The sequence below is a fragment of the Paramisgurnus dabryanus genome, chromosome 22, assembly GCF_030506205.2.
Source record: "Paramisgurnus dabryanus chromosome 22, PD_genome_1.1, whole genome shotgun sequence".
Taxonomy (NCBI): Eukaryota; Metazoa; Chordata; class Actinopteri; order Cypriniformes; family Cobitidae; genus Paramisgurnus; species Paramisgurnus dabryanus.
In genome coordinates this window covers 32003517-32028748 of record NC_133358.1, presented here as the reverse complement: position 1 = coordinate 32028748, position 25232 = coordinate 32003517, and the positions used below count along the sequence as shown (strand labels likewise).

The window sequence follows — 25232 nt, the reverse complement described above, 5'->3', positions numbered from 1 at the left end:
ATGGGGCACCCAATTCGCGTCATTCGCATTACCCCGCGCGACTTCGGGCCTATTTGCATCTTTGCATTGAGTTTGTATGTAATCTACTCGCGCAAATAGTTTAATTCGCGTCATTCGCATCACCCCGCGCGACTTTGGGCCTATTTGCATCGACTTTGTATGTTATCTACTCACGCAAATAGTTTAATTCGCATTTGATGTGTATGCCACATTATGCTGCGAACACACCAAACGTGAAGCATAGCGTTCCTCGCTCTAGATTACTCACAGGATTTCTATTCATGTCCTGCTAATTTTTCCTTTGAGTTTAATCATTTTAACTTGCGCAAAGATGCGTTTGAGGGGAAAAGCGCGTGTTTTTACTGCGCCCCACGCAAGTTTGCATCTAAGCATTAACTTTGTTTGCAATCTACTTGCGCAAATAGTTAAATTCGCATTTGGTGTGTACACACCCTTATGCTACATAAACAACAAACGCAAAGTATCACGATCCTCGCTGTAGATAACTCACAGGATTTAACTTCGTGCCATGCAAATTTTTCCCTTGGGTTGAATAATTTCAACTTGCGCAAAGATGTGTTTGAGGTGAAAAGTGTGTTTTCAGTGAAGTTTGCATCTATTGTTGAATTCGCATTTGGAGATTCCCCCATTATTATGCTACGTAAGGCGAAGTTTCGCATTCCTCGCTCTAGATTACTTTGGGATTTAACTTCGTGTCATGCTGATTTTTAGCTTGGGATTAATATTTTTAACTTGCGTTTGATGCAAATAGTGCATGTTTTTGTGGCAATTGTGCATGAATCGCATTGGCCTGTGCACGTCTATTCGCGTCTTTGCATTTTGTATTTGTATGTAATCTACTCGTGTGAAATAGTGCTTGGTATGTACGCCTGATTATTGAAACTTTAGTGCACAGGTTGTCAAAGTCAATCTACAGAAAGACATGAAGCACCATCCAAGTTTCTACATAACAAACGAACACTCATGTTCCCACTTCAATCGATTCACTGCAAGCAAATCCTCATGGATCTGAGTTCAAAAGCAGAATATAAAGCTTTGGTTTTAGCTTTGGCCTCATGGTGATGTTTTGAAGTTAAGCATTCACTTCAGAAGATGTGGTAGGACAAACGGGACAATCTGTCCAAAACAAAGCATTATAACAAACACCAAATAACATGTTTATGCCATTTCCAGCACATGGACAACACAAATAATTTATTAACAAGATACACAAACAGGTTTTTTACCTTCTCAACCCAATTGTAGCAGCACAGGTAAAGATCACAGTCGTCTTACCTGGGTAACTTTCTCTGTGACGTTGTGCGTGCGGTCAATAAGTTTACAGGGTGCAATGATGTCCATCTCTCCGGTCGGGAGGGCGATGAGAGGGTCCGGTTTAAAGTCCACAAAGTTGAGCGTTATCTGAGGGATTTTACTGATGGCGCGGTAACGCATGAGATCAGAATCAGAGGTAGAGTTCAGGATGTTGGACCTGTTGTTCATGGCACCTGTGTGAGGAAACAGATTGTGTGATGTGATGAGATAGAGATGGTAATGCTAATATGGTAACATGACCAATACTACGGTACTGTACGGTACGCCCCCATGTTTGTTGTGTGTGTTAGAAAAATCAATAACACATCAACTTAAATTCATATGTAAACATAACTCTTAACTCTGTAAACAGGAAAATGATTTAGCTGATAGATGTCCAACAGGTACTCCAGTCTCACCCGTGCTGCTGCTGGTGGGTCGAGCTCGGTGCTTACGGTCCCATTCGGGCCTCATGGCCTCGATATCGTCCACGGATGACGCACGGCGCATGCTGTGAAAACTGTCGCGTGACCGGCTGTTCGCCAGACTGCAGTTGGACATCGAGATGTCCGGGTTCAGCCGCTTTGGGCGGGGTGACGAATGACCAAGGGGCAGGGTGGTAGGATGGGGCGGGGCCGGGGGAGGAGACCCCGGGTCACTTCCCAGGAGGTTGCGCTGGTCTTCAGGCAGAAGCGAGGATGGGGTGCCCACTGTGTTGGCGGCCGGGCGAGACCTCTTGTGTTCTAGAGAAGAGCGCAGATCACCCAGAGCGAGAGATTCGTGGCTTTCCGGACGGGAGCTCGTGGGGAAACCCGTTCCCCGGCCGGCCTCGGGATCCTCACGAAGAGAAGATTTACTGTTGTTTCGGGAGTTCAGGAGAGGCAAGCGGAGTCGAATCCCTCGTGTGCGATCTACAACATGAAGAAATCTTTTTAAAAATGCTTTTGCAAGATTTCATTTAAAATGCTAGTCAATGTTTTTTGCATCATTTTTCATATCTTATTTCCCTCAGAATGTAAGAGGTTTCTGTACAGCTCAGTGGCAAAGCATTGCGTTAGCAGTGAAAAAGGTCATGAGTTTGAACCCAGGGAACACACATACTGATAAAAATGTATACCTTACAATCAGTGTTAGGTAAATGTATTAATTACTAGTTACTAATCTTGAATCATATAATTAGATTAAACTACAGTATTTAATTACTTTAATTCCTAATGACTTTCTAAATCCTATTTAGTAAATGAGACAAATAAGAAACGGCTCAAATAAATCATATTAAAGTAAATCAATTATTCTAGTCACACTTTTTAAGGTCAATTCTCACTATTAACTAACTATTAACTAACAATTAACTAATTTACCTAAATATAGTCCTAATTACTGCTTATTAATACTTAGTAAAGTAGCTGTTAAGTATTGGTAGAATTAAGGATTTAGAATAAGGTTTTGCATAAACCGGTATTAATATGTTTTTATAAGTATAATAAACAGCCAATATCTCTGTAATATTAATGCTAATAACCAAGTTAATACTAAGAATTATTAACTACACACAAGTGTTACCATTACTCTTATTAACTCACCAAAGTATTTAAAGTGAGAAGGATAAATAAAAAAACATGCATATTAACCCAACCTGATCTCACGAATTTCCGTGGCATAGTCACGGAATTTTTTGCTAATTTTTCCATGGCATTCTCACGGATTGTTTACTCAACTGTTTTGTCCTATTTTCTTACCATTGTCGCTTTGGTTTACGGTTAGATTTACATAAAATGACATCCCTATCCCTACCCAAACCCAACTCTAACCCCAACGCCAGGTGACAATTGATTAAAGTTTAGAAAATATAAAAGAATACATAAAAAAAATAGTATAAACCAATACTTAAAGTGACTTACTAACGCAAACACCAAATCTAACCCTAAACCTAAGCGACAATGGTTTGAAAATAGGAAAAAACAGTTGAGTAACCAATCCGTGATAATGCCACGGAAAAAAAAGTCTGTGGCAGGGCCACGGAAATATGCGGAGATCCGTGAGAATGCCACGGAAAAATTAGCAAAAAATTCTGTGACTATGCCACGGAACTTCGTGAGATCATGTTGCATTAACCTTAGACTTTAAATGTTGATGTTAAATCTACTATTGTATTATTGATCTACAGTCCATACACAAGATTTGCTTCAATTACATCAGATGTAATTGTCATTAAATTACTGGAAAAATAAGAGAAATCCCTTACTAAATTACATTAACTAATTACTTAGTAACTAGTTACACCCAACACTGCTTATAATGCACAGTAAGTCACTTTGGATAAAAGCAGCTGCCAAATGCATAAATGTAAATGTTGTTGTTCTGTATCTTCACTACTTTTATGATTACCTGACTTATTTACATGTCAGATGTGACCCTGGGGGCGTATTACAGAAAAGTCCTAACTTTAAAATCTTATCTTAACTGTTTGGTAGCCATGGTAATTTCAGTTAGGACCCCATTTAAGACAAAAGCTATTACAGAATGACGTTCCTAAATGCATTATCTTATCTTAACTGCAGATAGGAAAGTGGTATTACAGAAGCATCCTAACTTGACAAAACATCCTAAAAACGGTCTTAACTTTAGGGTAACCTCACAGGTGTCCTAACTTAAAACTTTAATGAGAGCCAGCTGAAACAATCACATTATGATAGAGCTGCGGGAGAATGACATTACATTTTTAACAAAGTGGAGGATGAAAAACATCAATGTTTGTTTTTGGATTACTCTTTGAATGTTTTTTTACCTTCACACATTCACATAATCACAATGTTTCCACTAGTGGAGCGGTCTTTCAATTTCTGTCATCCCTCATTATTAAAAAACTGTTATCTTATCCGTGAACACTTGATGGGATTATAGTGAATACAGTACACACTTGACTCAGCATCTATTTCTTGTCATGTCTCTATCAAATGTTGAAATGTAAGTGTATCCTAGCACTTAGGAAGAATAATTTTTTAAATTTTTGTAAGTCACATTTGCTAAATGTTTAAATTGAATGGTAACTGATAGATGATGTGCTAAAACACTAATACAAAAAACACAGACTATGATAACTATGAATTTAATAAAATGTATTTTTCTGGTCCATTGAAATTAAAAGGACAATTCTTTTGTTTACTGTAGCAGCAGCTCACGCATTGCTGGTTGCTTGGTAACAGACATGACAGTTGATAGCCGAACATGATTAAGCGATTTGGGATTTCCTAACTAGAGATGAGATAAGATTTGGTGAAATAAGATGAGAATCCTAAATCAATTTAAGATTTGCTTCTGTAATATGAATTTGTGAAAAATCTTAACTTAACACATAATATCTTAAGTTAAGACCTAAGATAGAAAGTTTCTGTAATACGCCCCCAGGACCACAAAACCTTAAGTCGCATGGATATATATTTCTAGCAGTACTGTAGCAAAATAAATGGATATTGGGGTGGTTTTCCAGACAGGGCTTAGGTTAAGCCAGGACTAGGCCTTAGTTTAAATAAGAAATATAACTAGTTTAAACAAACATACCTTACTAAAAACATTACTTGTGTGCATTTTGGGGCAAAACAAATGGCATTGATGTATTTAAAGATATGTCAATGCAATTTTTTTCAGTTTAAACAGCTCTTACATTTATTTTAGTAGGACTAGTCTAATCCCTGTCTGTGAAACCGCCCCATTAAGTTAAGATCATGTTTCATGAAGATATTTTGTAAATGTCCTACCATAAATATATCAAAACTTTATTTATGTGAGTGGATGCAGTTGCTAAGAAATTTATGCTAAGGCAATTAAAAGCTGTAACTCAGCCAAATATTGTCTTACCCTAACAAACCATACATCAATGAAAACAAAAAAAAATAAAAAAATAATTCTGCTTTCAGATGATGTGTAAATCTCAATTTTAAAAACATTGACCCTTATGAATGGTTTTGTGGTCCAGGGTCACATATGAGTAACAACGACTCTTAATTCCGTTGTGTTTTGTGTTTTAAATCTGCATGTCCTGGTTTTAATGTTTAATGAATGATCAGTTTTAAGTTAAAGGAACAGTATGTAAGAAATGTATATCAATTAATCATAAAATGGCCCTGATATGTCACTACACATTAAGAAATCATTTTCATTTCAAATACTTGAAATGACACTGACAACAGTGGTCTGGCCAGGATATTGTCATTTAAAAAGTGGAGTTGCAGCCCTCAACTGATGTTGATGTTGTCATTTTGTGTATTGGCCACAAGTTTTGTGATTGCAGTACCAGTTTTGGCCACAATCCTACATACTGTTCCTTTAACACTAGCTGCGTTTCCATTACAGATTTGTGCAAAACTTTAGCGTTATTTTCTTAATGTCGACAAAAAACTATTGCAAAATGACGGCATTTCCTAGCCTGGTTAGCCAGACCTACATCAAGATGTAAGGTCTGGCAACTCTTCACACAAACGGCTCAATGCAAGGGGCGGGATATAAGGTTGTCCCTCAAAATGCCTCTGCACGCAATAGGATAGCGCTATGACCAATCAGAGCAACGAAGAACGAAGTTTTCAAGTAGGAACCGTCGCAGCTCTGTCGTCATCATGTTAAGCCCGCCCCACAGACGCTACACACGATGTGATTGGCCTGACCAAATTTTGGTTTTTGGAGCTGTTAAGTGTATTGTGAGTGCCTAGACTAAACCCTGGCAGCAAATATATTTTGCGGCCGCTAGGGTGCGTCTAGATTTCTAGGCTAGGCATTTCCATTAACCGATGATATGCAACTGAAATGTAGTTTTTCAAACATCACGTCGAATGATGTCGGTAGGTTTACTAATATCACATCCACCGCACACGGCATTATTTTTAACCAAAGGAGATGTAAGAGTTTTATCCAAACATTAATGCCAAGGAAAGACCCTTATACTATATAGGTGTTTCTTGAAGGTAATAGTAGATTATTTTAAATCAAAAGAGATGTAAGAGTTTTATCAAAATATTATTGGCAAGGAAAGTCTGTTAAAGTTGAGAGCAGACACATATTGAGGTGTTTCTGGGAGGGTTTTTAGTACATACTGCGTCATCTTTAAATAATAATAATATGACTTACTTGCAGGTAATATGACTTCCAGGTGACCTGAAAATGTTAATAAACTTTTTTGCGAAATACACCTTTTCTGAATTGATTAAAAACACACATAAAATACTTGCAATATATGGAAGTTTTTGCTAAATTTCTGTGTTGGCATTTGCCGTATTTTAATTCACAATGTCAATTTGTGCAATATGAAGTGTAATGGAAATGCAGCTAGTGAAAGAGTTGTTGTATAGTGAGTGTGTTTGATGAAGGAGTACAGTATAATGTATATATATATATACTTGTATGGCGCCACAGTAGAGGCAGCTTGTGGTTGAGATCCTGTGCATCATTGAGTTTGTCGTCCGGCATGACCTCGAAATTCAGTATAAACATGATCACGACACCATCTTCATTCTTTACCGGCACCACGTCCACCAAACACAAGAAACACACGCCTGCAAAAGACAAGAAAAGTCTGTGAGATTTATCAATAAATAATGAATTATGAAAACTATTAGATGAACTACAGTAGTTAAATGAACAACTATCATCCCCTAGCAAAGTTCAGCCTGATTACAACTGCTGTGTGTATTGTGTAGCTACATGACATACAACAACATCTCAGATGAATAAAAAAAAATAGAGCTCCGTTTATATATTATTACTCAAGATAAATTTATTATAAAACAAGATACATTTCTTAACCTGATCAACTCATCAAAACAAACTAAAAAAAGCAACCATACACAACACATCAAAACACATTCATAACAGTTTTGTTTCTCAAACAAGACAAATTCTGACTTCACATACAGCAGCGGTTTGATTTCTAATGTCTGAGAAGCCCTGACGTTTGAATCCTGGACAATATCACACACGCTTACCTTCAGATGAGAGAAGAACAAAAGAGGAAAGATATAAAATAACACTTTCATCAATGAATATAGAGAGAGAGAGATGAGATGAGATGCACTGACTGCAGATTGGCCCACTATAATCCCAGCTGTGTTTGAAGCAGGAAAACTACACATGGATTACAGGTCCACTAACACCATCTGTCCATCACTGTTGTGTTCGTGTATAAAGACACGGACATCTAATGTATATGCTTTATAGATCATACAACTTATATATAACATCTTCAGGCTAATTTATCAGCTGACATCATCAAGTCCCTGCCAGCAATCTGTTAGAAACCAATAACCATCCAATCATGTCACTTCAAAGCAAAAATCAAGTCCTGACCGATACCTTACTAAATATTCAAAAACAGTAATTAACATATACATACTCATTCATATTTTCAAATATATTACTTATTAGATATGCTTACATACAAAGTGACTTTTAAAAGAGTAACAATACATTCAGAATCCCCACTGATATGCTGACAGTGTCCTGAAAAAAAGACATAATCCCTGTGGTAGCGTCTTTATCTATACACAGGCACACACGTACAGATTAAAAATGCCCATGAGGACGGATTTGACTTTAATTCATTACGCTTCCGTCCACTTTGAAAGACCAATCCACATCAATCCTCACACACACACACACACACACACACACACACACACACACACACACACACACACACACACACACACACACACACACACACACACACACACACACACACACACACACACACACACACACACACACACACACACACACACACACACAGTCGGTATATATGTCTGTTTTGGCAAGTTTACAACAAGTTATATAAGTACAATAAAGTGCATTGAGACCCAAATCGCTAAAAAAAGAATTTATTGTCATATGCACAGTAAAATTCTCTCTTTGCTGTCCACACTAGAATGCCATGAACAATAGTAATAAATATAAAAATAACAAGTAGTAAAGTATAAAAAAAATAAGTAATAAATGATAAAAAATAAACAGTAAGGGTTGCTGTGTCCTGTCCCCCCAGAATCATATCAGGAAACCTTTAAAACATTAAAATGCTGTGAGGGTTTGAGCTACATACTGTAAAACATTTTAACATCTGATTTTATAGAGCTGATAGAGCTCTAATCCTACAGATCTTCTTACAGAATAATGTGAATGGATTGTGTGTCGTGATGACCTAAGCCTTAACAACTGAATTATATTAGACAGACAAACGTTAACATTATGCATTTGGCAGAAGCTTTTATCCACATTGAATTATAAACTATACATTTTATTAGTGTGTTTGTTCCCTGAGGATCAAGGGAACTCTTACATGACAAAACTATATTTTTCCTGCATTAAAGGAATAGTTCACCCAAAAATGAAAATTCTGTCATCATTTACTCACCCATATGTTGTTACAAGCCTGTATAAATTCAAAGGAAGATATTTTGAGAGATGTTTGTAACCAAACTGTTCGTGGACCCCATTTACCTCCATAGGATTATTTTTCCAAATAGGTTTGTAACAACATGAGGCTGAGTAAATGATGACAGAATTTTTGGGTGAACTATCCCTTTAAATGTACAGTAGTTGATATGTGAGAGGAGACAGCGCCACCTGCTGGACTCATGCGTGTAAGACTCAAACTGACCAATTCCATTTCTCAATTGAGAGCCAGTACAATGTATTTCAGTATTTGTATGAGACATAAAATAAGCTATCAACCTCTTCCATACAGTAAATTGTAATGATTTTTATTGTAAATAATAGATCTCATAGCCTTCATGCCAGTATACAGTAAATCAATTCAAGTAAGTAAATATATTCAGATTTACTGCAGAAATGTATCTCAAATCAAAAAGATTTATCATTTATAATAATAGATCTATAATTGTATAAATAGGGTGGGCAGGGCTTCTTTAGGGGGTCCATAGGCGATTAAAGAAAACGATGTGTAACCCAAAAATTAAATGAATCTCATGATTGCTAATTACTTCATATTAACCCACATTAGATAAATATTCCTGCATGCATTACTAGCACAGATGTAAACACATGTAAGCCTGGATTTAAAACTTTTCTATTTCTCACATCTGATTTACTGTCTGTTAATGAAGCCAAATATCTCATGTTAACTGTAGTAACTTTTGAAAAAGTTTTTCAGGAAATCTAAACCTTAAACTTACTTCAAATAGCAGAGCTCAACACAAAGGATTATTGGCAAAAATGTCATTTATTTAATAGTTAATTAATATTTTTGACAAAGTTACAGAAGTTGGTCAGTCAGGAGCAGTGAGTTATTTTCTTTTCATTCTTTTGCTATTTATAATTAACTTTAATTGCTATCACTGATATCTGACATAAGACCAAAAGCAGTAAAATGTTTACATTCGTTTAAGACATACAGTAACCAATTCCTCACTTACTATAGACAGCAATTTTGACATACGAGTATTTGTCAGTTTAAGCCAAAAAAGCGAACATGAAATCATTTTAAAGTCTTGCACACAATGTTGTTAGGTGTGAAGTGCAATGCACATTTCGTTTTCGAGTTCAAGGCTCCAGTGCAGTCAAACACAGTAAATATAATAATATAAGATCACTTCAGAAATAAAAACACACCGTTGAATTTTTGTAAAAACAGTGCAAACAGAAAAAAAGGCAAATCTAGGCTATATTATATAATCATAAACTTGATTCAGTAGAAAGACAAATACTAAACTCTCTTCCAGCCTACTCTATGTGAAATCATGTAGTATTGTAACATACATTGATATTCTCTTTATAATAGTTTTAACAATCAACTGCGCTGTTTTCTTTGATATACAGCCAGAAAATCATCCTCATGTCCTGAACTCTCCCATCATAAACTGATATTAAAGCACATTCATCATCGTCTTCATCATCACTGTGAGTTATGTGATGTTTAAACAACATTTCTGCTGCGTTCGCATTTCTTGAGGAAAGAAAGATGATTCACAACATTAAGACTTTTACCTGAGGTGAGATGAATCATCAGTGAAACACAGAGAAGAAACTGAACAGAAGAAACTGAGATGTGTTTGATATACAATATATAATGTGAGAAAATAAAGACCTTTGATGTTCAGTGAACTGGTAATTTATTAAAAACGTCTTGTTTATTTAATCCTGAGTTAAAATAATCCTGTGATATCTTGTTATTTGTTTCACACAGGTTAACATTTAAACCTACAGTATAAGCATCAGAGAGCATTCATAACAACACTTTTATCTTTTCAATATATGATTTTGATCAGATGATGAGCGGTTCATTTTTAACACTAGAGGGCAGAAGAGTTTCAAATATTAAACACATCTGCTCACTAAACTCAGAGCTCTAAATAATAAACTGAATAATAATGTTAGTAATAAATGATTTGTGTTTTATGTGCTGCTGGTTACTGATGATAATGTAATTAACAGATAAATAGAAACTGAGCTTTCAACATCACACATAATGCTGTCTAGGTAGTCAAGTCAATGTTTCAGGACTCTGACATCAGAGAAATTAAAGTGGAGAATCATGCATTGTTTTACCATAGGACCATGATTTAAATACTTGGACATGATGATCGGTGAACTTTGTTTTTCCAACCCTGGATATAAAACTACTGTTGTGTTCATAAGCACAATGTGTTGCATTAGCAGTGCAAAGGTCATGGTTTACATCACAAAGTGATATAGCTTGAAGGCATTGTAAGTTCATTTGGATAAAAGTTGCATCATTTTTCCCCAAGCTTTCCATTATGGAAGGATTTATGTTCTACAGATAGATTTGTTGTGTTTGTGTGGTGTATGATGCACTTATATTTTTACTGTAGCAGAAGTCACTTAAGGTAAATTCAGGTGACACACACGCAGGACTGTGTGAGTTTGTCTTTATGTGATGTTTGTGTGACGTGTAAGATTCAATAAGCGTCTCATGTCACAGACACTATTAGCAGAAGATTAGAAAGCACAAAGCAGGATTACACATTGAACGCACCTGAGCACACGGCCAGACCCGTCACAAACCTGCAACCCTGCTTAAGCTTCCAAGAGATGCAATTACACTGATAAACCACGACTTCTTCTCTTATCTTCTTTCTTAAGATGTCCTGACACACTGTAAATAATTTAAAGCTGTTGTGTGTAATCGGATGTTAAAATACTCGCTTAAACGAGTCATATGATCCGATTTCATGTTTCCTTTGTCTTCATCTGTTAAAAGATGTTTGTGCATATAAAAGATCTGAAAAGTTACAAATCTTAAAGTATCAAACCCAAAGTGTTGGACGTCATACTGCCGGGAACATTTGCATAACAACGCCCTAATGTATAGACAAAGATAGAGGATGTAGTATTGTTGCCGCTGCCATGTTGTGGATATTGACAATTCAAACACGGAGAATAGTTGTTTGTTGTTTCTCAAACAGGTTTTATGTTTTTGTATCCCTATCTTACTGATCTGTTACGTTCTGCTCAGGCTGCGCTGGCAAAGTTGATCGTTCTTGGTCATCTGCATTTTCTGCATCAGATTCGGGCTCATTTTGATATAATAAAGACGATATTGTCTCTTTCACCAGCGTTGCCAGGTCCACAGACTTTCGGCTGAGTTCTGAATTGGTCTACATTTAAACTGTTTTGCAGATTGATGTTTTTCTGCTGGTTAGAGATGAATTTTATGCATTAGTTGTTGGTGTTTTGGCTGTGAATAACCATTGGGCTGGTTTTGATATGTGGATCTGGCAACCCTGTCTTTCACTATTGCTTTGGGAGCTGATCTTCCAAATATGGTAAGGAGCGTCACATTTTTGTTTGCATGCTTGAGGTATTCGGCAAATTACAATGCATCGGATAGCTGGCCAATGGGAGCACACCATGCTTTCTCAGAACGATGAGCTTTGTAGAAATCATGTTTCAGAAAGACAGGTTATGTATTTTTTTTGCTTTACATCATGTTAAAACTTTGCATTACACCAAATACACAAAAAAATGCAAGGTGATATTGGACCTTTTAATTTACTTGTTTAATATTCAGAATCAACTTTGCAGGAGCTTAGACAATGTAAAAGTTTTAAATTCATCAATAATGTTAATAAAAAATTCTTAAATATTTCAAATAGCATTCTCTGTGAAACTCTACTGGAAGCCTTTTTATTAGAAATGAATTGAAGGTTTAAATCTTTTAGACATGGACTGGTCAGGACTTTCTCATTAGTTCATAAAAATGTGAGACAGAGAAATGTACAACAAGCCCACGAGCGCTGCACTGATTCCCTATAGACCTAATTGAGCTCTTGTTCAATCTCAAACTAGAGTAACCTTCACATTCTGCCTTCTACATCACTGAACTTTCATCTCTGTCCTTTATATTATTGGACCTCAACAGAGTCAATTTTACTTTATTTCTATTTGTGAATTTAAAATGCTAAAGTAACAAGCATGTGAATGATCTGGGCCCGGTTCCCCAAAACGTTCTTATCGCTAAGTAGTTCTTAACCTATACCTTAACCTCTCTCTTAACTCTATGGCATGATTCCCAAAACGTTCGTACGCGAAGTATATCTTCTGTAAGTCACACTTTCATAAGGTTGGTCTGGACCATTCGTAAGCTCTCTCTTAGCGTTGTTTGAGTGCAAAACGCTATCGTCGCAGTCTTTAGAAATCAGCGCAGCGCAGTGCAAGTCAAACTATGGTATGCTGACAATGATTTTATGTTATGGACATTTTTAAGACTTGTAATAAAATATGTTTGCAATGGATACAGGACTATTTATGCAGTTGACTTTATTTGGTATCAGAACTAATGAATCAAAGACGGCGCCGGTGTTTGTTCCTCATTGAAGTCTGTTCCCTCTATGTTTATAGCGTTTTCATCACGTTACATTTATAATTTATTTAGAAAGATTAAAGATTTCAATTGGTTATACTAAAAATCAATAATATCATGTATTCTATTATACAATTTATTAAATATTTCATATGTGACAGTTTTATGTCTTTTAACATAGCCTGTCTTTTTCTTTTCTTTTCTTTTTTTCTCTACTGTTTGTTTTAAAACTGTTATGTTTCCAAACATAATAAATATATATTATACATATAATATGATTCATACTGTAAAAATAAATGACTTACAATCAAGAACAGTCAAGATACATTACATAAATGCACACATATACATCTCAGTAGCCATTAAAACTTTCAATGTATAAAGAATAAACGTATAATGTGATAAAAATGCTATAAAAATACTACACTAAAGGGAAACATAGGGGAAACAGACTTCCACACAACACCGGCCGCGTAACTGTTAAGTCCATGCCAATTTATTTATTCTTCAACCCTTAAACCTTTTGACATTTTGCCTGACGAGGCTAAATAAAAAAATCGCCTTCCAAGACAACTCATTATGGAGCTGCTAGATCTTCTCAGACCATATTCTCTACCATTGCTTTTTATTGAAAACATTAATGGTAAGCAATAGCCTACCGCATTAAACAGAAATACTGCAATCAATTCTGATTGTTAAGTACCTTAACAGTCGTATAAAAGTGTATTACATATTTTTTTTAAGTCAAAACCCATGTCAAGAAGCGGCACAAGTGGCACAACGGGATAAGGAGGGTGGATAAAGAGCGAGGGATACCCGCTTCGTCTACCCGTATTTCTGACAATTTGATCATTTAATTAATAGTCTATATTTTACGGATAACTTAAACTATGTTAAAATAAATGTGACTGGAATAATTTGAGTAATGTTCCATTTGTATATAACGTGTTGTCTTTCTTAACGTCGTAATGCACCTTCGCGTGAAGTGGAAAATCGATCCCTGAGTGATCGATTGCAAATAATTCAGCACCTTCACTTGGGACAGCGCCATTGTACGTCGTTCTTAGAGGCAGCGTGTTAAGAAGCTTCCTAAGAGACACTTCGGGGAACACACTTAGGAACATCAACAACTTTGGTAAGATATATCTTTTTGAGTCTTCTTAGCACGCTAAGAGTGAACGTTATCGGGGAACCGGGCCCTGGTCTGTCTGTCTGTCTGTCTGTCCAGGTGAACATCAATGATGTGTTGCTTACATTAACAGTTAAAAGTGTCAAGTAAAGAGTGTGACATGATCATTTGTGATCACTAAAACACCTGCAGCAACTTTACTAAACTTTACAAAGCAAGTGCAAGTAAAGAATAAATAAACTAAGTGTTCAGTATAACAGCTAAAGGTAGAAGTATAAATATGTTGAAAAACAGTAGCATGTTACCAAACGTCTCGGTTACGTATGTAACCCTCGTTCCCTGAAGGAAGGGAACGGAGACGTCACGTCGTGACCGACGAATTGGGAACCGCTCCGCGGGTGACCTATCTACTTCGAGAAACTATAAAAACGCCAATGAACTTGGCATGCAGGTATTTGCATAATGCCGGCGCCGCCCCGCCAGGTGCGTATATAAGCCGCAGGTGCACAATACCAAATTAGCTATATTATTGCTGAGAAGCCGAGCAACAGTGCCCGGCCTGAAAAACAGCAATGGAACAGCAAACTGTGGCGACGGGACGTGACGTCTCCGTTCCCTTCCTTCAGGGAACGAGGGTTACATACGTAACCGAGACGTTCCCTTTCAGTCGGTCACTACGACGTCACGTCGTGACCGACGAATTGGGAATCCCTACCAAAACGCCACTGCAGCTGAACCCTTCCAGTGCCTGCAAAAGCCCTCCGCCCTCCACGTAAGGGGCGGAACCTAAGGCGAAATGCAGAAGGCCGGTCACTACCTGTTCCTTAACCCACGATAGTGAAGCAGCGAACTGGGGAAGCGTCTAAACTGAGCGGAGCTAGAACACTGCGGAAGTCATCCCCTAAGAAGGTTGAATGGATGACATAAAATATGAAACAACCGATAGGTTGCTCATAAAAAGTCTCTGAACAAAACATAGTATGCAGAGAGATGCAGAACAGGCTCTGCTAAGGAAAACGTGGAGGATTAGTACCCCACGGAGTATACACACAAATGAACCCCACGTAGGGGACAAATGTGGACGCCTAGCCTACACAGGTTTACAGAGAATACATCAGTGATAGGTTGACAGCGGATGCTCCGCAACATCGGCTATCAGGGCGGTGGAGGAGAGGCAAAAACAGTTTTTTAGACGTTTTTGCCCCGATGGCCTTCCATATTGGTGCAGATGTGCAGCACCAAAATAGAGGCTCCAAGCCGACACACGAGCCGACCCTCGGCATTCTTAACTAGTTAGTAGAAAGAACCCGAGTGGAAACCGGTTCGACACGAACACTATAGAATCTTGTGAACGTATTAGGTGTCGCCCAGCCTGCAGCTCTACAAATATCTGTTAGCGAGGAACCGCGAGCCAGTGCCCAAGATGATGCCACACTGCGTGTAGAGTGGGCACGTAAATTAAACGGACAAGGCACATTCTGCTTTTGATATGCAAGGGCTATAGTATCCACAATCCAATGGGACATCCTCTGCTTGGTGACAGCTTTTCCTTTCTGCTGACCACCGTAACAAACAAAGAGCTGATCTGAGGTCCTAAAGCTTTGCGTCCTGTCTATATACACACGTAGTGCACGAACAGGGCATAACAAAGCCGTGGCTGGGTCTGCCTCCTCCAAAGGCAGCGCTTGGAGGTTCACCACTTGATCTCTGAAAGGAGTGGTGGGAACTTTGGGCACAAAGCCGGGCCGGGGTCTCAGTGTTACGCTGGATGCAGCCGGCCCGAACTGAAGGCACGATTCGTCGACCGAAAATGCATGAATATCCCCTATCCTCTTAACAGAAGCCAAAGCAAGGAGAGTTAAAGTTTTCATAGTAAGAAATTTAACACTCACACTATGCAGAGGCTCAAATGGGGCTTCCTGGAGTGATTTCAGCACCAAGGACAGGTCCCACGGAGGAATAGAGGGAGGACGCGAAGGATTCAGTCTTCGAGCGCCTCTGAGAAATCTAATGACCAGGTCGTGCTGACCCACTGTCCTACCGTTTACGGGTGAATGGTGAGCTGATATCGCAGCGATATCGACCTTAATAGTGGATGGTGACAGCCTATTCTCCAAACGACGCTGGAGATACAAAAGCACAACACTAATCGGGCATTCTCGGGGGTTTTCACTTTGGGAAGAACACCAGTCGACAAACAGGTTCCATTTAAGCGCGTAAGCCTGTCTCGTAGACGGCGCTCGCGCTGCAGCAATAGTGTTAGATACCTCTTGCGGTAAATCACTCAAATCCTCCGTGCCCCGTCCAGAGACCACACATGGAGGTTCCACAGGTCGGGGCGCGGGTGCCATAATGTGCCCTCTTGTTGAGAAAGAAGGTCCTTCCTCAGGGGAATCTTCCACGGAGGGGCTGTCGCGAGGAGAGAGAGTTCTGGAAACCAACTCCTGGTTGTCCAATACGGTGCCACCAACAGCACGCTCTCCTCGTCCTCCCGGATTTTGCATAGGGTTTGCGCAATGAGGCTCACCGGAGGGAACGCGTATTTGCGCATGTTTCGCGGCCAGCTGTGTGCCAATGCATCCACGCCGAGCGAGTCGTCGGCTAGTGAATAGAACAGGCGACAATGGGTCGTCTCTGGGGAAGCAAACAGATCTATCTGCGCTTTGCCGAAACGTCTCCAAATCTGCTGAACCGCAATGGGGTGGAGTCGCCATTCGCCGGGACGCGCAGCCCGAGAGAGCGCATCCGCCTCTACATTGAGCGCGCCCGGGATGTAAATGGCACGAAGAGACCTCAAATTCTTCTGACTCCAAGTGAGGAGATGACGGGCGAGATGCGACAGGTGACGCGAGCGTAAACCGCCTTGACGATTGATGTACGCCACGGTCGCAGTGTTGTCTGTGCGAACTAATACATCTTTGCCCTGTAACTCGTTGCTGAAACGGACGAGCGCAAGATATACAGCCCACATTTCTCGGCAATTTATGTGCCAATGCAGCTGGGGTGCCGTCCAGACCCCCGAAGCCGCAAGCCCATCGTACGTGGCCCCCCACCCCGTGTCCGAAGCATCTGTGCATACTATTGCATGCCTGGAGACCTGTCTCAGAGGCACACCGGCTCGGAGAAACGCACGGTCTGACCACGGAGTGAAAGTGCGACGACACGCAGGTGTAATGATAACACGGTGAATGCCGCGCAGCCACGCTCTCCTCGGGACTCGATCGTGAAGCCAATGCTGAAGCGGTCGCATATGAAGCAGTCCGAGCGGAGTTACAGCTGCGGCTGCTGCCATATGCCCCAGGAGCTTCTGAAATTGTTTCAGCGGGACCGCGCTCTTGCTCTTGAATGTATTCAGGCAAGTCAGAATCGACTGTACACGCGCTTCTGTTAGACGAGCTGTCAAATCGATCGAGTCCAGTTCCATCCCGAGAAAAGAGATTCTCTGCACGGGGCAAAGCTTGCTCTTTTCCCAGTTGACCCGAAGACCCAAACGAGCGAGGTGTTTTAGAGTTAAATCTCTGTGATCGCACAGCGTCTGACGTGTTTGAGCTATTATGAGCCAATCGTCTAAATACGCGAGAATGCGCACACCTTTCTCTCTCAGGGGTTTTAAAGCCCCCTCCACTACTTTGGTGAATACACGGGGAGACAGAGAGAGCCCGAATGGGAGGACTTTGTACTGGTATGCTCGCCCCTCGAACGCAAAGCGGAGAAACGGCCTGTGCCGGGGGAGAATCGATACGTGGAAGTACGCGTCCTTCAGGTCGATGGATGCGAACCAATCGTTTGGACGAATGCATGGAAATATGCGCTTGGGCGTCAGCATCTTGAACGGCATTCTGTGAAGTGCACGGTTCAGCGAACGCAGGTCCAGGATCGGTCGCAAGCCGCCGCTTTTCTTGGGTACAATAAAGTAAGGGCTGTAAAACCCCGACCTCATCTCGGCTGGAGGGACCGGCTCGATCGCGTCTTTCGCCAATAAGACAGCGATCTCCGCACGGAGGACGTGCGCATCGGCAGCTCTCACCGTAGTGAAACGAACGCCGGAGAATTTGGGGGGACGCCGGGCAAATTGGATCGCATAGCCGAGACGAATCGTGCGTAAAAGCCAACGCGACGGGCTGGGAAGCTGTTTCCACGCCCCCAGACACCGTGCGAGGGGGACTAAAGGCACGATCGGTGTACCCGCGGCGGGCGCAACGGAGGTGATCGCCGGTGTGTGCGTAACGGCCGCACCGACAGCAGTGTTGTGCATGATAACACTCACCTGAGTCCGCTGCTGGGTGGGTGAGTAAGGGAGGCTCTGCTGAAGACACCTCACGCCACTCGATGCACCCTCTGGCGAAGGGGGAGGAAGACGATGGGTTATGAGCCCGTGATTGTCTTCTTTCCCCTGAGAAGTCAGAGAGCGCGATGGGGTTATGAGCCCGTGCGTTGCTCTCGTACTCCTCTGATGAGTCGGAGAACGAGGGGGGGTTATGAGCCCGCTCGTGTCTCCGGCGCTCATCTGAAGACCTAGAGATGGAAGTGGAATTCGCTCTTTTTGTGGAATTGTGGGTGCCGACTGAAAAGTCGGCGGAACAGAAAATTGAAACAAAGGATTCCCCAACCGGCCCTCCTCCGGTGGGGGGAGTGGTGCTTTCACCATCTCCCGAAGAGCGATCCCCTCCATCTCTAGGTCGCCCGTCTCAGGGCCGCTTCGATTTTCTTTTTCCACCCTTTGAAGCGGGCTGAGCGGGCGGGGCGGGCTGCTGACGACCGGTTCCTCGCTTCTTAGAAGAGCCCCGGGGAGGAACGGAGGCGGCCGCCGCAGGACGCCCTCGGCGAGGAGCAGGCTGAGGTGCCGACGTGGACGGGGCAGGCGCAGGACGCTTCCGACGTGGCATGATCTGAGCGATGGCCTCAGTCTGCTTCTTGGCCGCGGAGAATTGCTGGGCAAACTCCTCGACCGTCTCGCCGAACAGGCCGGTCTGGGAAACCGGAGCATTCAGGAGCCGGGTCTTATCAGCATCCTTCATGTCCGCCAGACACAGCCAGAGATGGCGTTCCTGGACTACCAGGGTAGACATCGCACGCCCGACGGCGCGTGCAGTGACCTTGGTCGCACGGAGCGCCAGATCCGTAGCCGCACGCAGTTCAGAGAACTCCGCCGAGTCGTGACCTCCCGCGTGCAGGTCCCTCAGAGCCTTAGCCTGGTGGACCTGCAGCAATGCCATGGCATGCAGGGCAGAGGCTGCCTCCCCACAAGCCTTGTAAGCAGCACCGGACAGCGCCGAAGACTGCTTACAGGCCCGTGAGGGGAGAGTAGGCTGGTCCCGCCAGGAGGAAGCGACACCGGCCGGACACAACTGCATCGCGACCGGCCGCTCCACTGACGGGATACCAGTGTACCCCTTGGCATCTCCACCCTCGAGAGAGGTGAGGGGTGAAGGCTGAAACGGTCGGTTCCGGGCGGAAAACGGGGTTTTCCACCACCGCGTCAGCTCTTCATGCACCTCGGGGAAGAAAGGCACCAGGGGCGAGGACTGAGAAGCCCTGGCACCCCCGAAGAACCAATCATCGAGGCGGGACGGTTCAGGTGGGGGAGGTTTAGTCCACTCCAAGCCGACCGCCTCCGCCGCCCGGGCGAGCATGGCTGCCATCTCGGGGTCGAACGCAGAAGCCGCAACCTGGCCCGAAGGCGGGAGCGGATCCGGATCGACGTCCGAGGCTGACAACCCCCCTTCCGATGTTACGGTGGACATCGCGTCGGGTGGAGGCTCGACAGAGCGCGAGGACACCGTAGAACACGGGCCGCTCGTCTCCATCGGGACCTCCGCTGGCAACGGATCAGGGCGCTGAGAGCTGCTGGACGAACCAGCAGACCGACCCAGCACCGTTATACGGAGATCATCCTTCGCAAGTCTGGTAGCTGCGCTCTTAGCAGCACCAGACTTGGAAGGCGGGCGCCGTTCCCGGAGAAACGACACCCGTCTCCGCAAATCCGCCATAGTCATGCCCTCACAGATGGAGCATGAACTATCACGCAACGCTGCCTCTGCGTGCTGGAGCCCCAGACACGAAAGACAACGCTGGTGGCCATCCCGGGGGGCGATGAACACACCGCATCCAGAAACCGAACACGGACGGAAATCCATCTTTAAAAAGACGACCCCGACCGTGACACGAATGAGTGGCTGTCTTTAAAAAGACACAAAGCTCAAACGTGCTGCTCTTTTAGGGAAATCACTCTTTTGTGCGAGCTGGTGAAACACACAGGGAGAGGCAACGCACTCACTCGAACTCAAGTCCTAAATTAAAGAGACAGAGAGAGAGAGAGAAAGGGTGGAGAAAAAACACTGCGAGCCTCCGCTGAGGTGTCTTTGCCCAACCAACTTCAGCAAGCTGAGATCTTATTTTCTTCCCTTCCAGAACAGGATCTACGAAGATCAGATAGAAAGCTTCTCGAGAGCAGATGTCTGCCGGCTTCGAAGCAATAAAAGCTAATTTGGTATTGTGCACCTGCGGCTTATATACGCACCTGGCGGGGCGGCGCCGGCATTATGCAAATACCTGCATGCCAAGTTCATTGGCGTTTTTATAGTTTCTCGAAGTAGATAGGTCACCCGCGGAGCGGTTCCCAATTCGTCGGTCACGACGTGACGTCGTAGTGACCGACTGAAAGGGAACACAATTGCATGATGGTTTATTTGTATGCATTTGTATTATGCTGATATTACAAAGATGTTTTACAAAAGTTTAGTACAGTACAGAATATATAAACTGATTCTTTATTATTGTTCATAATATTGTTGTTCTCATGAGCACATGAAACTAAACGTTAGATTTTTTTACTATAATGTCACCTTAGGGGCTCGGTATGAACACAACCACCCTATGATGAAAAAAAATCCACCCACTATTTGTTTTTTAATCCCCATTAAACCAAAGCAGTCTCATTAGACATGCCGTTCTGATTCTCTTATCAATGTGAGGTCACATTGATAAAGCCCCGCCCACTTACAGTCCTGCAATACCATAATTTCTGCCCTCAGCAAGTTGTACACTGTTCATAATATCTTAATTGTAAGATAATATTGTCTCAGACTGTATTAATCAGATCTATGTTAACTAAAGGTGCTCACTCTTTGTTTGTAAGGAAGTGAGGAGCTGGAGCTCATTTGCATTTAAAGGTACAGACATTAAAACCAAGATAGGGTCCTTTAGGGACATGCTATAATAAATGATCTGTGGGGTATTTTAAGCTGAAACTTCACAGACACATTCTGGGCACACCTGAGACTTATATTAAATCTTGTAAAAGGCCATAATAGATGCCCTTTAATATAACTGAATGATTCTGGTAACTGGACATTGTGCATTCAGCTTTCTTTTTGGTGCCAGCATGGAGGCAGCCATGTGTGTTATCACTGAGTCTCTCTCTCTCTCTCTCTCTCTCTCTCTCTCTCTCTCTCTCTCTCTCTCTCTCTCTCTCTCTCTCTCTCTCTCTCTCCCTCTCTCTCTCTCGTCAGTTTATGAACTATTAGTGCCACATGAAGCACACATCTGTAATGTTTCTGTTGGATTGTGTAAACTGAATTGTATTCTTGCCTGCAGATATTTGTGTCCAATTACAGATCATTCCTTGTCTTTGTGCCGGGCTGTGCCAGATAACTCACGGCACAAGATCCACATTTCAATGCTTTTGAGTATCAGGTTGCAGCACAAAGAGGATGTTTTTCACACTTTGGAGTTTCACACAAATGTTGAGTGAGATAAATCAGTGCTATGTCAGCATAACTCACTCCTAAACTCCATTAGAGACACACAGAGCCTCTGGACACCTGCCGTGAAAATCCTTCATATAAGACTGCTTCCAAAACCTTGTAGTTTTCCCACCTGGACAGGATTTTAAGACATTACGTGTAAGTAGAACAGATAGTGTACACGATAACAGCCTGAAATTCAGCATGGGATCGTGGGTGTTGTGCACGGTTTAAACTATCCTGCCAAATTCAACTCTTATAATGAGAGAAATTGAATATTTTGAAATGTTCTATATGATTAGGGTTTTAGTAAGAAGGCTCCCAATATCAGGATTTAAACTGTGAGCATTTTAGATTTAAACAAGCCCATATAATAAACTGATGAGTTCAGTAGGTTTTCTTTATCCTCATCTGATAGCGACAGATTTCCATCACATGAGACGCTGGATACAGCTGTGATTTTTCATAGCATTTCCATAGACTATTCAAAATTTTGTTTATCAAATTCTGATATTGACACAAACCTCATGGAAAGTGTTTGGGTTAGATGTTTGGTGTCTACAGGAGAATTTGATATTCAAATACATAATGACTCAATGTGTGCTCTTCTGAACACTCACTGTCAGAGCTTCAAATATAAATCTACTATAAAAATATGAAGATATATAAAAACACTCATCATGTTCATCGTCCAAGATCATTTACTGCACGCTCAGAGAATAGGTTCACACTGTAAAAAAAATGCTGTAATTATGCAGCTGGTTGCCAGTAACTTACTGTAAAAAAATAAAGACTGAAAATGTTTCATGTTCATTTAACATTAAACAAACTCTTGCCAGTAAATAACAAATGTAAAATCTACAGTAAGTTACTGGCAACCAGCTGCCAGTAATACTGTAATTTCTACAATTTTTTTTTACAGTGTGTCACTGGGGCGGTACCTTTTCAAAAAGTAGACCTTTCTACTTAAAGACTGCAGAAGTACCTACAGGGGTACACATTGGTACCAAATCACTAAAAACAATCCATATTTGTACCGTAAAAAGCTGTGGTTGCCAGAAAGCCACCATAAAAAATACAGGAAACATGTAAACAACTTTGCAAGTTTTGTACATTTCACAATTACCACCTAAAATATATGTGACAATTTAACACTTATTTGACTGTAAAATTACATGTAATATTTTGTTAAATCTATTACAGTTTTTTACCACAAATGTCAAGGATTTTCAGAGTTTTACCGGGTTTTTACCATAAAAAACCTGGCAGCTGTGTTTGCCAATTAGCCACTAATTGCCAATAAAAAATCAGGAAACACATAAAAAACTTTACAGATAAAAACTGTAAAAAATATGGTGGCATTTTGTTTTTCATTACAGTTACATTTTATACATTTCACAATAACCACCTAAAATATATGACAATTCATATACTTTATTTTAAAATTCAAACACTTTATTTTACAAATCATACACTATATTTCACTGAAAAAAATAAATGTAATATTTTGTTAAATCTATTACAGCTTAAACAATTAATGTCATGGTTTTTCAGAGTTTTTTTTAGCATTTAAAAAAAAAACTGGCAGTTGTGGTTGCCAAAAAACCACCATAAAAATACGGGAAACGCGTAAACAAATTTTCAGGTGAAAACTGTAAAAGCAAATACGATGGCATTTAGTTTTTTATTAAAGCAAAGTTTTGTACAATTTTACAATTAACACTTAAAATATATGACAATTCATGCACTTTACTTTATTTGAGTGTAAAATTAAATGTAATATTTTGTTAAATATTTTACAGTGTTTAACCACAAATATCAAGGATTTTCAGAGTTAGCCAATTACCGGGTTTTTACCGTAGCATTTAAATTTTTTTCCTGTTAAAACTACAAACATCTTTTACGTTATATCTGTACTTTTTAAAGGGTACAATATTCTACGAGTGTATAGTTAAATCAACATCATGTTTTCCAGCACAACCTAGCTTTTGATGCTGATGAAACAGCTGGTTAAGCAGGGAAGTTTTGTTAAAAAAGCTAGTTAAAAATCCCAGCAGATACACCGACATCCGAAACTAAACATTGTATGCTTTTGACCAAGATTCACTTCCAGTGGCCAGAGTAAATGTGTTATTGTCCTGTGGAGATATCCTAAGTATGACAGAGAAAAATACAGCACATGTCAGGTGTTTGGATTCCACCATTATTGAAAATAAATCCATTACTGACCCGGAGAACGATAATGGTCCTGTTTTGACCTACTGTACAGCTCTGTCTCTAAAACCATCAACTACCAACCCCAATTATTCCAGAGCTCTGACTGGTTAGTCCTTATTAACTCAACCAATGACAGCAGTTAAATCACCAGGGGTAGCTGTGATTTCCCAGCACAGTTTATCCAGTGACACGCTATATGGGCCAGAAGACCTGAAGGATTATTTCAGGAGATCGCAGATCTGCTCTTGGTGAAGTGAAGCCAACCACAAGAGATTTTAGTTTCTATGCAACCACACCAAAGACTCATAGACACACACACGTGTGAATGAGACACAATGCTAACCTTATACTTAAACTAATGTAATAATACCGTAGTAGCTGTGGTCTATTTCTTACCTGACTTATGAAATAACCATTTAAATGTTTTTTATACAGTTTAGCTGGTTGAATGGCACTCACTGAAATGTGCACCATGAATATAGTATGCATGCTGTTTGAAATGTTTATGCATATTGTTTTTAATGAACACCAATGGTATGCAATATTTATTGCAAAGAAAAATGAGCATTGAAAAGTGCTTTAACTTGCTTTGACATTTCAATTGCAGTTTCATATTTAATTGCATCTGATTTTTAACAACATCAGTGCTGCAGTCTTTGAAAGCAAGCAAACCTTCCTGTCTAACCTGATTATGATTTATTTCTCCTTTGTAGATAAATGACATTCAGTGTTATAATGAGAGTAAATAATGAGCCACGGCATCGAAAAAAAAAAACCGAAGGAACAACTAAAAACTGCATTTCAAAGAGGCCACGCACGCTGGATATTTTTGGAGCAATTACGATTGTGAATGATGAGACTTGGCACGTCTTTACTCTGCTAACAGGCACTAAACCAAGCCTTAAGAAGTGTTGAAAAGTTTCCAGATTAAAGTAACATTACTGCGTCCGGCAGTCTCTGAAGTTCAAAGCCACCGGCGGCACATCCAGAACTCTTTATGAGT

The 25232-nt window shown here is 40.9% G+C and overlaps 1 protein-coding gene across 1 annotated transcript in view; it reads right to left on the bottom strand.

The window, feature by feature from the left end:
* The window catches only part of kcnh2b (potassium voltage-gated channel, subfamily H (eag-related), member 2b), a 169662-nt gene that overhangs the window by 69453 nt on the left and 74977 nt on the right, over window positions 1-25232 (bottom strand). The window contains exons 3-5 of the mRNA XM_065258890.2: window positions 6705-6860; window positions 1734-2225; window positions 1297-1508 (exon numbers count right to left, since the gene is read on the bottom strand). Of these exons, the coding sequence (XP_065114962.1) occupies window positions 1297-1508; window positions 1734-2225; window positions 6705-6860 (860 nt within the window). The remainder of the gene's footprint in view (window positions 1-1296; window positions 1509-1733; window positions 2226-6704; window positions 6861-25232) is intronic.